Raw genomic sequence first — 14618 nt, forward strand, 5'->3', positions numbered from 1 at the left:
CAAACTGTGTCAGGAGAGGGTAGACTTTTCAAACAATTTTCATGTGTCACTATTCTCGAGCACAGAGCTGTAAAGCTTGTTTTCCTGATGATGATTAGCTTTGGGCTGACCATTTTCAAATATAAGAACAAGTAAAAGTTCTAAATGTCTTCCTGTGCAGTGTTGTAAATGTCAATTCAATCAATAAATTCAGTTGAATAAACAAGAACTCATGAACTTAAATAAACTTCAAGCTAACTGAAGCAAAACTTAATGTGACAAGAATTAAACATAAGTTTAAGAATCAGTGAAAATAATTAAAAGATAAGTTTAAAAGTGAGACATTAATAATTCAGATACCCAAGAATTAAAGAAAATTATACTTTGAACATTTATTGACTTCTTATTCATGAAAAACACTACTGAGTCAAGGATATTTGTGTAAAAAGTATTTGAAATAAAGTAAATTATATTTTTGAAAATAAAGCTGAATTGTGAATGTGCATGTGCATTCAAACTAATCTGACACCTGTTTGGAAAGGGTTAAGTTACTGTAAAATAATTTATTAGGGTTAGCAATGGATAAGTATTTTTGCATCTAGTTAAGAACCTGATTTTCATAACATAAAACTACTCAGTGAAGGAACTTGTGTGTGTATATATGGTCTTTGGATTATTAGTAATGTCTGATGAAAATTGGTATGACATTAATATTTTATTACACATATCAATGGTCTACTAATTAATTCTTATGATTGTTTTAATTTAGTTGCAGTGGAACAGCACAATATACACATTATTAGAATTAAAAAGTATATAAATTTCTTCATAAAAAGTTTTAATTTGTTAATTTTGAAAATAATTGTAGTGTATATATACAGAGATGCCAACTATTTCAAATGACTGAGTATAATGATTGTAGACAGAGCCCTTTATCATTTGCAGCTACTAGGTCTGACCATTGTCTCTAAGCTGTTTATTATTATTATATTATAATTATAACTGTTGTTATTTATTACTGCTATAGGTTGCTCATTTATGACTGTGTTTTGTGTATTTAATAAATAAATTAAAAAAATATTTGGAAATTCTTTTATTTAGTTTCGAGTAACAAACATGCTGGTAAAACAACATTGAATATGCACAAACAGTAAGCAGAAAAAGCCTTTGTGTAAAGACTAGTTTATATCATGTTTATGACACTTATTGTAATAGGTTTGCAGCTGTTGCAGCCTTTGCTTTCATGAGAATGTCTCTGGATAGTTAGGAGTTATAACAACATTGTCCATTTGATTGCATACACATCTTGTGTGTTATAATACTGCTCAAAACTGAGGTGCTCAAGTTTGGTCTGAACTTGCATTTGTTTTTAGTCACTAAACTAAATATCCTTTCACTATCAGCATTAGAATGGAAGATTGTAAGAATTCCAAGCATAACTCTAAACAGAATATCATACTTCTGGTTGCCATTTCCATTCTTAACTGTAGACAGCTGAACCCAAAACTTGTCAATATTCAACTGAAGGACAGTTTCTGAGAAAGTATCAATTTGATAGTTCAGATATTGCCCTTCCAATTATTTTGTCATCTTCACAACCCAACATTTGTACAATGGCTGCAGTTTTGGTTCTAGCACAGCCATATTGTTTTGCTATATCAGATTCTGGGAACATTTTTTCTGAATAGATGTCCTGCATGATCGGCTACAGCTAGGGGTAAATTATGAGCAATGACGAATTGCGTGAACATCACTTCTGCATTTGTGGTTTCATATTCTGAATTCTTACTCATAAATGTCATTATCTGCATCGTTTTTGGCTTTGCCTCAGCCTTTTGTTGGTGTGATACCGATTTTGTATGTCTGGAACAATCGTTTATCTTGCCATGCGCCACAGAAAAATCGATGTGACAAACTGTACAAAACGCATGACTGTCACTGACTTTTGATGCAATGACCAGATATTTTGCACTATACTCTTTCCTAAATTTTTGATTCACAGTTTTAGTCCTTTTAGATTTGCCAGAAACAAGACAATCTGATGAATGAGGGCTCTTTTTTTCCATCTTGGTGTTTCTATGCCGCTTAGAAAACGAGAAATACCCATCTATGTGAGCGCTGATTGGCTGACAAGCACTGATGACGTAACTATGGATTCCCCCACATACCCAGTATGGAGAAGCACTGCACTCAAACTGTTGGTAGACATTGGAGATACAAATATTTTTTATTATTTCAAGTACAAACATGATTATCGCAAATTGGACTATGCCTTTTATTTATTATCAAAATTTATTTGTATCTCACTAGAAATTTTCTTTTCACCCATTTCAAGCACTGGGGGAACAATTTATCACTTTATATATAATATGTATAATAATTTGGGAGTTGCAACAAGTCGTAATATTTGTTTGTATGAGCGTATAGTCATAATGATTACGCTCAAATTGTAATGTTTGGCCTCTCTGTATATATAGTTCTGTTGATCATTTTTAGTTTTTTTTTTTAATATCCTATTTAACATTGGTGGTTCTGGAGTTGATGCTGTCAGCTTATATTTGACTTTTGTGTATTGGACCTTTAAAAAGGTTTTGGAATATTTCAACAATGCTTTGAGATTGCAATGCAACTTTATAAAATAAAATATACAGAAATTAGCTTTCAAAATGTGATAATTAACAGATTCAAGAGTTTATAGAAGATACCCTTTTTACTGGAAAACCTTTGATAGAAGAAAAAGTAAACCAACTCGATGGGTGGGTAGGGAAAGAAATGAATCTGTTTCAGTCTGTTACTCTACCTCATCTTTTAACCATTTCTTTACAAAAGTAAGTTTTTTTAATTACTTTAAGTGTAGGAATGCATCTTGTTCTAGTTATGTTTTTGTAAAAACTTTTTTGGCAGTTTGTATGAATTAAAACTATAGCTAAGCTTTAGAGAAATCTTATTAATAGTTAAGTCTATTTTTTTCTTTTATTATGATGATAATGATATATAAAAATTAGGTTTTCTTCTTACTTTAATTATTTTGTATATAGTTACCAGGAAAGATTTTACTGAAATGTTTCATTATTTGAGGAATTACAAAGGACATTCTTTTCTGTGAATGTCATGACGTTTGACTGAGTGATAATTGAAATTTAATTAAACTAATTTATTATTGTGGTGTACAAATAACTTTAGCATAAAATGTAGCTAATGATCCAACATTATATAAGTTTTAATTTGTCAATTTTATAGGGCAATATTTTAATAATTTCCCAGTTTCTCTTATGAGAATTGTAACATTTGTTCTCCAGGTATTTCCTCTTCTCTAATTTATTTGCCACTCCTCTGAAAAGTGCAAAATTAAATGTAAATTACTCATGATAAGGTTGTCATCACTCAGGCAAAGCATAATTTTTAGTCTTCAATCTTATTTTAGGTACAGAGCTGTAAAATATAAAATCAGCTTCCTCTTGCCATACCCACTTGTCACATCCTCTCTTGTTGCCAGTAGTTTTCTCTAATGTTTATATTGTATTATTTGTAACCAATAGAAAGCCAAAGTATTAATATATCAAATGACATATAATATTATGTTTCTTTTTCTATTTAGGAGGTTTTAGAGATCATGCAAATGAAATCTGAGATGAAGAAAAATATTTTTAATCATAACATGAAAATCACATTCCACTAGAAGCAGTCAACACTTTTGACTGTTTATTTGTGGGGGAATTTTTTTCTTGTTTTTTCATTTTGCCTACAAATGGCTTGTCATGATTATTGAAAGCTAGTGAAATTTTGTGAATATACACACAAAATATTGGAAGTTCAGTTTGGGTCCATTTTTAGGTTGAATCACCCAAGGCCATAGTGAAAGAGTCAATAGATCTTAGTTTTCAACTTGATGTAAGGGGAAAAAAAATTATCTGGTTAAAAGAATATTTCATCTATTTTATGGATTTAGACTTTCTTTTTGCATATATTTAATATATTACTTAGTTTATTTGGCAGCCATATAGAATCTTGTACTTTTGGATGCTTAAAGAAAACTAAGCATGTTTTATGTAGAAGCTCTTTTTACATAATTTATAATAAAATAATAAAAGAGCCTGTATGTGTACGACAGCCATATCTCCAAAAGGAAAGAACCTAGAGACATGAAACGTTGTATACATACTAAGGATGTGCATCTGTGTACTACTTTTTTTAAGATATTTTTAATAATAGTAGAATAACTTCTATGTGTGTGCCTACCATAGTTAAATAGTGAGTAAGCATGATTTCCCTGAAAGCCGACTTCACATTAATATTTAAACACTGTTAGGACATGTACTTAATCAACAAGCATATGTTACATTAATGTTATTCTGATATATTTGTATTTAAAGATGATTGATTGATTACAGTTTAGCATGTTTTGTACAGTTTTTTAATCAATTACTAAACAGTATTTGGATTACTTCACTGAGGATACTCTTAATTTACATGAATGTTTTATGATCCATTAATTTTCAAACAGTATGAATATGCTAATAGGTAAGCACATTTCACATTATTTTGAAAAATATTTCAGTATGTTTAAAACAGCTAAAAGATAAGTATGTGCAACATTAAAGATATAACATTACTATTCAAATGGTATCAAAACAGCTAATGAATAAAATGAAGTTGTTATAATTAGTTATTTGATTAGTGATATTCAAATGGTATAACAACAAATAATGAATAAGCATGTGCTATATTAAAGATATTGTGGCATATTACTGTTAAAACTATCAAATTCAGTGTGAATTTTAAACTGAGAAAATAGAGATTTTTCTTTAAATATAAAATGGTTGTTAGTGGAGAAAAATTGATTTATATTTATTGAAGTCATTAAAGTGTTATAAATGACACATCAATTTTGTAATTGTTCTAAGGATTTTAAAATTTTGAGTGAAAGTAGAGTAGAATGTTAAGTTAATGTTTGCTATATAAACCATATGAATAATGAAATCCTTTTCTGAAACAAACTTTTGGGATAACTGTCCTTTATAAATCTTGAGTTATAGTATTGTCAGATACAACGTTTTTAATAGTAGTCCAGTTTACATGTTTTCAGACATTTTCAGTGTTTGCAAGATTTTATTTTTGTGTCATTTAATTCAACTTTAAAATAAAATTTGTTAACTTTCAAAAACTGACTTGGTATACTGAAAATTCTGATATTGTGGAGGAATTTTAGGATAACTTGAAATCTCTCAGCTCTTATAATGTGCTTTCTTTAGTTCCCAGAGAGTACCAATGGTTGACTTGACAATTAACAGGTTCCACCATGAAGTTGGACATTGCAACCACCAAGATATGAAACGTGTAATGGTTGCCCTTGATTGCCCTACATTTTTGGTAAGGATTTAAAACATCTTACAAGAATCCAAGAACTTGTATTATGTTTAAAACTTTGACAGCATGAGCAGAGTTGGTGTTAAGGTTAGGGTCATATGCCATATACTTTCCAAAATAAATTGTCAGATTGACTACAATAACTCATTGCAATATTGCAAAGCCTAATGTCTTGATGTGATATTTTTGAGGCTTGTTTGCATTAAACTGCTTGTGCTTGAATCTCTCTTTTCCCGCAGTGATCGTTTTATCAGTAAACACATTTTCATATGGGCAGAAGGCAGCTTAGAACTTTTCCAACAACTTCTTCACAATGGGCTCAATCTTTGCTTTGTCTTCACCACCTGCTTTGCAGACATGAAGCATGCTATGTTAGATGATCTCAGTCATTTCCCTGTCAAACATCTGATGTTACCAGGGTGTGTATAGAGATATCCAGTAGTGGGCCAAGAGTCCAAACCCATAGCAATCAAAACTGTTGTAAACTTTAACCATTGATAATAAATAACTGGCATCCATGAGGCATATGATGATAATTTTGTCGAAGGATTATTTTTCTCCAAAACATTTGGTGCATATGCAATGTTGCTAAAAGTCAAAGTGCCACAATTTCTTCAAGTAGGAAAATAAGTGCACTGGTATATCAGTTGCTTGGAGACAAAGACATCAAACTAGTATCATATCAAACCTGAAAATATTTTTCAAAGCTGTCTGTCCATCAGGTCTTCTAGTTTTGTGCCTGACAAATAGTATTAATTAATTAATTAAAACATTTTTGTATTACAGTAACTTTGTGGGGCTCCCTTTTTATTTTTACAGTAGATCTTGTTTTGAATTTTCTTTCTTTTTTACTGTTTACACTTAGTCTTGTTGGATCCTGAGAATCCGGTTCTTCGTTAACACATTTAATAAAATAATATTTCTGTATCTTATATCTGTTAGCCTAATGTTCAATAGTATTTGAACTATAGTACAAGACTGAAAATTAAGGGTGACTTATTGACAGAAAAGTTAGTGGGCTAGCTCTTGAGTGTAGCCAGTAGCCATTAAGGAGCATGGGCATTTTACAACAGTTGACAATACAGGCATTCTAGTAAATAATGAAAGGGGTGTATTTGTGACTACTATGGCTTCAAGAGGAGAGAACCTATAAACCTGAAGTTTTGGACCCATACTGAGTTGACTGTGATGGTGTGTTTCTGGGCATTACTACTTGTGCAAATGGCTTTTATGCCATGTTGGTTAGCAACAAAAGTATATAGGTTATACTTTCATGCTAAAATTGGTTCAGAGTACACACACTATCAACCTAATAACCTGAATAAAACAGGGTATGTTTGCTAATTTATGGATAATCACATCAGTTTTAAACAGTGGTCAGTGTTATTAAATATTAACAAAACAACAATAACCACAATGTTTTTTGGGAGCCCTACATTACAATTATCAATTGATAATTCTTTTCTTCATAACTGGTGTGCATTTTTAAATGGACTTGCCCAGGCTTAAAACAGTGTATTCAAGTAAAGTTCTTTTTTTTTTTTTTGTAGTTTGAATTTTACTGTTACAAATGCAGATCTAAAGTTTGATATGTATTAAAAAAAAAAGTAAGTTGAGAAACATGACACTTTGTGGAATTTAATGTAAACTGGCTAGTTACATCTGTTGTCTTTATTTTGACATGTAAATTAATTTGCTCTATCCCTTAATATATCTTACCTTTCTATTTGATCTGATGGCAAAAATGACACAGCTGCACTATAGCCTAAGAAAAATAAGCTACATATGAATATTGTTTCAGTATTGTATTCTTCTCTATCTTCTTCAAACTTTGTTGTGGGTGTGGGTGGACCTTTGCATCATAGATTAGGCAATATTATTCATTTGTGTATAATTTTCCATGAAAATTAAATTCACAACATGAATCAGTGAAAGTAATCTTTCAAAGAAGCATTATTATAATTGAAAAAGCCAGTAAGTGAAAGAAACTGAGACTGGGGCTTAAACCCAGAACTTTTGGTTAATAGTGCCAATGCTCTATCCAATCATAAAAGCTGTCCTGATTTCTCTTCACTCATAAGGATTTTTAACAATGATTATGAAACTTCATACTACTTTGTATTGTTGTGGTCAGGCAGTTAGTGGTTGATTTACTACCACCCAATTTAATCATAGGAGTCTAACTTTTAGTCAAAGGCCCTGGGTTTGAGCCCCAGTTCAAAACTTTCTTTGTACTTATTAGCATTTTCAGTTATATTAATATTTTTTAAAAATATTATTCTGTAAAAGTGTATTACTTGGTAATAATTAACATGAAAACCATCTTTTTGTCTTTCTAGGGCATGGACTTACTTTTAAAGAAAGCCATTTTACTGAAAAGTGGAATAGCAAAAAAAAAGGCAAAATGTAATAGTCAGGTTTTGTTGCTAAACAAAATGAACCTCCAGAAAAGTACATCAGACTACATATTGTCTGGTAAGTTTACTTCAGAGTTGCTATTTACCTTCAGTACATACTGTTAAATAGCAAATTGCCACTGATTACTACAGAAATTAGAAATTGAACGTTTTGTAAATATTCATTAGTCCATGGGTCAAAATTAACCAATAAAAGATTGTGCAATTTAAGCAACATTAATAATTATGTTTTGTAAATAAATTAAAGTTATCCATTTGCCAAAATAACAATTTTGATTAAAGAACTTCACTACCATGGTTTATAACACTTCTCCAATGAATAGACTGCTGGGATGGCGAATGTAGATATTGACTGTTCAAGTAGCGTTGTATTTATTACTTTGTTTTTTAAGTATTCAAGACCTTGCAATACATAACTAATGAAATGTAAAATGTAAAAATTGCACCATTGATAATTCTACTTTCTTAGTCAATTCATTATTCAAATACTAATCCAGTGTATAAAAACAAGTAAATTACATGAAACAAATATAATCTTTCCTGTGAAGAGAAAGAAACACAAATATCCTCGGAGTAAACAGCAATAAGTTGACTGAGTCTGATGGTGTTTAATTAGTAATCAATAATCAGTCAGATCTCAGAATGGCAAGTTTCTAGTGTTTAGTACACAGTTTTTAATGTCAAATTTTAAGTACAACTTTTGAATACCTTAATTTTCTTAAGATGTACTTAATTTAAAAATTTGTCATTTGGAAATTTTTAACTTGAAACAAAATATTAATAAAATAGGAGATACTAACAATGTATCTACCAGTATTCTAACAGGAATTACAAAAAATTACATGAAACTTTCCTCCTATTAACAGATTAGGTGCAATATATATATCAATGCTCTTTTGACATTGTGGATGTATTTTTATGGAATCGTGTTAACTCGTTTTCAACCCTGTCGCATTACACTGGTCATCTCTGTAATACTTAAAAAACAAATATCATAAATACCACTTTACTTTAAAACATTGGTACTCCAAACACAAAGTATAACCACTGAACATTTTGTGCCTTTTTTTGTGATTTATTATAATTATTATGACAATGATGTACATTATGTATAAAAAGTTCCCTGTGTGCTCTCTTTAAAATTTATGTAAATCTGTTTCTGATACAATATCTTGCCTATTCTCACAAAACAGCATATTTTGAGTAGCACTGCCCCCTCTTGGTGCAACTTCTCAATGTACACCACCAGCCTTCTGCTTCTGCATATTCATGTATTCATGCAGCTGCTCTCTACCATTAAGGACATGCCATAACTCCTATCGTAAACAGCATCCTTTTCATGTCTGTATTTGTTGATCACTTCTTGATTGGCAGTAGTACCGTATGAACATGCTGGTTTTTCTCATAGGTTTGTTGACATTTTCTGTCTGTTATACAGCTGACTTTGTTTTTCTTTATTCATTTCAATGCTTACATTTTAGTATTGTGAAAGGTTTTTTTTTTCTTTTAAGAATTTTCTTAATTTTTCATGGGGCCTTTTCCCTACTGTATTGTGGGCCCTACTCTGTGGGAAGTAGTTCCTGACCAGTGTGTGTGTGTGTATATATATATATTGAAAAATCTGTATTAAATATCCTGCAACCATGCTTCATGTCATTTATGTTGTAGCCCTTCCTACAACAGACCTGATATACAATTTGAGATGCCACCAGGTATTGGTTGCATGTCCCAGGTTTACTGTTATCTGTGACTAAACAGTGATTTTGCATGTTTGAGTTTTGCACACTGTAGAAATGTGGTTTTGTAGGAGTGCTAGTAATTCTGAATAGTGGTTATTTTTCTTCATACATGTTTTTCCAGGACTATATGCTCCTGGACTAACATGAGTACAGTAAAGAGAGATTGCTGTCCATCTCCACTGTTCCATGGCTTTGAGTTCTTCCCTACCACAGAACTGATTTACAACTCCAGATGCCACCTGGTTTTGGTTGATTGACTTTGTCAATGTAGTTGCCCTGCTTTTCAAAATAGGGTATTGTGGTTGCCTGTTACACTGCTTTTGGTGATACTGTCCTCCAGGCTCTCCAGTATTCATCCCTTCTATTGGAATATGGGAGTTATTTCTATTTACCAGTTTCTAGGTACTAGACCATGGAGGCCTGTCTTCCTGAGTGATGAATCATACCACTCAGTTGAGAGTAGAGTAGTGGCCTACTGCAGCTGTTGCTGGTGTATATCATGGACCTAATGTACTATTCTAGATGCTGCCAGGTTTTGGTTGTAGCACTATGCTACATTTCTGTCTATGTATCTAAATAAATTGTTTTTTCTGTACATACTGTAGCATTTGTTCCATCCTCCAGATGTGCATACCTAGAGGGTGTGGTTTTAGCTGGATTAGTATTATGTGGATGGTGTGATGCCCTTCCTACCACGGATTTGATCAACAATTCCAGATGTTACCACGTTTAAGCTGGAAGTAATATATCCATTGCCATCAGGGTTTGGACTGATACTATCCTACTGATGTTTCCCACCTTCCTGCCATTTGCTTTGTCAGTTTGTGGCAGATCTCATGTTGGAAGCATGCACAAGTTGTGATGGATTTTGGTATGCAAGATCACTTTCCCAACCAATTTTTGTTTTGAGGTGAGTGATCTTCTACCTTCTGTGGATCTTGCATACCATTCCAGGTAGGGTGAGGTTGAACTACCACTTCAGTCTTCCACACTCAGGAATTCCTTCATGTGTTTCTACTTTTTGTTTTCAACATTACCATAAAAGGGAGAAGAGTTTACCTTGATCAGATGTGGTGTAGTTTCCTCTTTTGGTTCCTGGACCTCCTGGGCTTTCTTTGGGTGCTTCCTAAAGGGGGTATCACTTTTTATTAGATCTCCATCTGTTCAATGTGGAATTATAGTTTGTTTTTTTTGTGAGAGAAGGAAAGATTCTATTAAGAAATTTAGCATATTCATACACTGAAAATCCTGTTTCCAATAGATACTTACCTCCTTTCGTGTTTCCTACTCAGCCTCTTCCCTTCTGAAGATCTAATGGTGTAGGTCTTCTAACCAATCTCAAAAGCGTTTGAAGAGTGTAGGCGTGAAAAGGGTGTTGGTTACAATAAGAATAGTGTCGTGCTGCTATTGACGGAAAGCTGCTACATGATGAATTATATATGGATATTGTAGAAGTAGAATGCTATTGGGGTATGTTGAAAATTTGCACTGATAGAGGGCAGTGTTTGTCAAAAATCTATTTTTGTGAGATATGTAAGTATTTATTGAACAGGCATTTTCAGTGATAACTTTAAAGTGACTCCTTGCTAATCTGTAAACAATTGTTAGGGTAAAATTCCACCACAAAAAAAAGACAGCTTTAAATTACCCACAGGAAATTTAGTACAGCAAAAAAGCATCTGTCAAAACTTCAATAAAATAAACAACATAATTAATTTAATTTTCTGTAACATAAAAACAAGTGCTATAATTATATATTTCCAATGAATGTGTTCAAAAAGAACCTCCTGATTTAACTTAAGTTTAGATATTTACAATTAATATAAGGAAAAACAGGAATCTCTTACAACACATTAGGTTGAGGAAAATAAATAATTTTAGCTTTCACGTAATGTTTTATTTTCTTATAAATTATAAAGCAAAGGACCTTTAGTTGAATTTCATATTTGTTTTTATGCCAGTAACTTAAGTTATTTAAGCTAGAAATAAACAATAAATATGAAGACAACAGATGTTTAACTATTTGTTATATGTTAACACGTTGGGAAGAAAAAAAACTAAATTAAAACCGATTGTTGAACTGTTTTATTACTTTATATAAAACAAAGTTCTAAATCTCTTACATTTTATTTGCAGGCGATATGAGGGAAGATATCAAACATAAAATATTTAGCTTTGTTTTTGCAATGGTGCATAACATTGTCATAAGCTGAAAAGAGTTAAGTAAAAGGTTCTTGGTGATTTCAAAGACTATTTTGATAGTTACATCAAGTCCATCATGTAGAAAAATCTACAAATTCTAAGGGGGTTATTTTCATAAACATGTTTGTATTATAAATTTTGAAGAATTGTAATTTGGTAATTTTGTCTATATGACAGCTATGCAATTTAATTACACCTGTCACTTTTAAGTTATTGTAATTCACTGTTTTTATATGATAAAATGCTGAATTTAAGAATTAAATATTTATAACTTCATTTTAAAAAAAAGTTAACATTTATTTCTCAGATGTACCTCAGCAAGTTGAAGCCAATGATAAGAAGTTGATTAAGAAACTACTGCCTGTTGTATTGGCTCGGATCACTGCTGCCAATCGTGGAATATCAGAGTGTTCTACAATTCAAGAGAGACTGCATGATTGGTGAGTAAAACAGGGCAGTAGTAGACTAATAATGGATTATGTGAATGTTCTGATATGCAGGATATTATAGCTTGGTGAGCTCACACGTAAGTAAGTGAATAAAAATATTTCTATGTATTTAAATTTTAAAGTGATTCTAATAAGTTTTTCAAATACCTGGGGCTTTTTTTCCCTTCTTATTCAAACATCTAGTATTTCCCAATTAACAAATAAGACTGCAAAATCTTGTTACATTCAGTATTTGCTGCCACAGTATGTTTTCATTATTTTTTGCAGTTATAATTCTGCCCCCCCTCACATGCCCTTGGAGGTAGTAATGAAATCAAAATATCATCATAAGAAAATGTACAAGTAGGATTGTGTATAAATACATGTTGATATTTAGAGTATCTTAGCAAGAGTGTCAAATAGCTAACTGCCATATAACAAAGTAGAAAAAATATCAACTTGATCAAAAGGTTAACTAACTTAGGTTTTATATTTCAAGTAAATAAAACAAAGCCTGAATGCATGACTCAAAATCATACACCTGTACAAAAAGTTTACACATAATATTTGACTCTGAAAGTTGAAATAATGCTCTGTATATTTTGGCCTGTGATGAAAGTAAGGCGAATAAGAACCACTTGAGCTTTGACAAATACCCCAGGTTACATGTTGAAGTTCGTGGTAATGATTGAAGATTGCTTTTCTGAGGCTAGTTGGTTGGCCTAAAGAGTGAACAGTTGTTTGCTTATTTAGGGTTAGCACTTCAGTGATGACATAACCCTCATCTGACAACAATGATTAACATTGCCTCTGCATCTTTAATTACTCATTAGTTTAAGTCTGAGAAGTGCTTTGTATCTGAAAATTGTTGGCTTGAAGTAACAGAAATCCTAGATGAACTGGACTTTTTTAGTAGTAATTTCTCTGCTTCACTTTTGTGTTTGGTAAATCAAGTTCTGCATTTACATGTTATTTTAATCAGACTTAGTAAGTACTTAAAATGACTTACAACTCTTTTCATAGTAACTATTGATTCAGGAAAGGAGAATGTTAGCTCTGAAGAAAAACAATTCCCATGTTATATATGCTACCCAATTTAGAAAAAATGATGTTATGTATTCCCACAATTATAATGCACATGACACTGTATTCCTTGCATATTTTTTAAATAAAAATGATTCAGATTTTTAGAAGTAAAAAACCATGTCTATTATTGGTAAGATACTGTTTTTCATCTACATCCAATCAAATTCTTGTGTTAGTGGCTTTGAGTATGGTAACAGTAGTTCCATACCAAGAGTGATGCTTCACAAAAGGCACTGTCCCATGACTTCAATCTCATAAATCCCTTCAGTATTCTGTTTGATATGAACATTTAAGACAACTGTGGAAAATTAATTTATTAATATCTGTTAATTTTGTAAGAGCAATGTCAGATTTTTTTCCTTTTTAGAAGTGAAATAACAGATCTATAAAACTGTTATTCTTAATGAAATTAAACTTTGATATGAGACATTTCTATTATGGTAAATAAATAACTTATCTCCAGCCTGTATATTTATTAGCTCATTTGAAGTGGATTAGTGAACATGTAGGATGTTGATCGCTCCTAATAAAGCTGTAATAGCAAAATTGAACTATTCAAGATGGAGGTTGCTCTTTAAATATGTATGGACTTCTTTATTGAGATAACTCATGAAATGTATTGAGTATTTGGAATATAAAGGAGAGTTATTTATAGTTCACTGCAAAACCCATACCCTAGTGTTCAGGAACAGTTTTAATAATTATTATTTTAAACACAAGGTGGGAGCAACCAGGCCAATTTGCTTTACCCAGTAATGTGGTGGAAGGAAGAACTCTTCAGCAGTGGTTACACTTATGGACTGTGGCAGCATCTAAACTAAATAAGGTATCATCTGGTAAAGAATAATTTGTGAACTCAAGAATTTAATATGTACCCATAACTACTTGATACTGTACTTGCTCTGATGGGTTAATTTAACAGTTTTGACTTTCTTTTGCTTTGTGTTTTACTTCCAATGTTTAAAAATCTTGTCAATTTTTGAATTCAAGTAAATATTAAATTAGCCATAATAAATTAGAATAAACCTTTGTTCAAGGATAATAAATATTATACATTTGTGCTTTTTATACATGAGGAGTTGATTGCTATTAAAAAATACAGCTATGGAAATTTCCATTATTATCAAAGAGGAACTTAATCTGTAAACTTAATATAGAACTAGAATAAGATGTCATTACACAGGCATAAAGTTAAAAAGGCTGAATTCAACTTCAAAAAGTGTGCCACTGTTCTGTACTAAAAAGAAAGATTGACTAAAATCATTGGCTTCCCCATAACACAAGTTGATCTGCTTCTCTTGTTGCAGCTGAGTTGTCCAGTTGGTTCCTCATGGCCAATGTTTTAAAGTGCTGTAGGAGAAAGAGAGTTGGACATGCAAGATTGTACTTTAATTAATAAC

At 31.6% G+C, this 14618-nt stretch overlaps 2 protein-coding genes across 3 annotated transcripts in view; one reads left to right on the plus strand and one right to left on the minus strand.

Moving 5' to 3' along the window:
* The window catches only part of LOC143225247 (HAUS augmin-like complex subunit 5), a 26849-nt gene extending 12564 nt beyond the window's left edge, over positions 1-14285 (plus strand). Inside the window, exons 4-8 of one of the 2 annotated variants that reach the window (XM_076454311.1) lie at positions 2662-2807; positions 5232-5349; positions 7686-7821; positions 12012-12144; positions 13939-14285. In XM_076454311.1, coding sequence (XP_076310426.1) covers positions 2662-2807; positions 5232-5349; positions 7686-7821; positions 12012-12144; positions 13939-14065 — 660 coding nt within the window. In that variant the 3' untranslated portion in view covers positions 14066-14285. The remainder of the gene's footprint in view (positions 1-2661; positions 2808-5231; positions 5350-7685; positions 7822-12011; positions 12145-13938) is intronic. The other variant, XM_076454312.1, reaches the window with a different exon arrangement.
* Positions 11571-14618, minus strand: part of IFT46 (intraflagellar transport 46) — a 24612-nt gene continuing 21564 nt past the window's right edge. Inside the window, exon 11 of the mRNA XM_076458826.1 lies at positions 11571-14568. Coding sequence (XP_076314941.1) covers positions 14479-14568 — 90 coding nt within the window. The 3' untranslated portion in view covers positions 11571-14478. The remainder of the gene's footprint in view (positions 14569-14618) is intronic.

Source organism: Tachypleus tridentatus, chromosome 9, assembly GCF_004210375.1.
Source record: "Tachypleus tridentatus isolate NWPU-2018 chromosome 9, ASM421037v1, whole genome shotgun sequence".
NCBI lineage: Eukaryota > Metazoa > Arthropoda > Merostomata > Xiphosura > Limulidae > Tachypleus > Tachypleus tridentatus.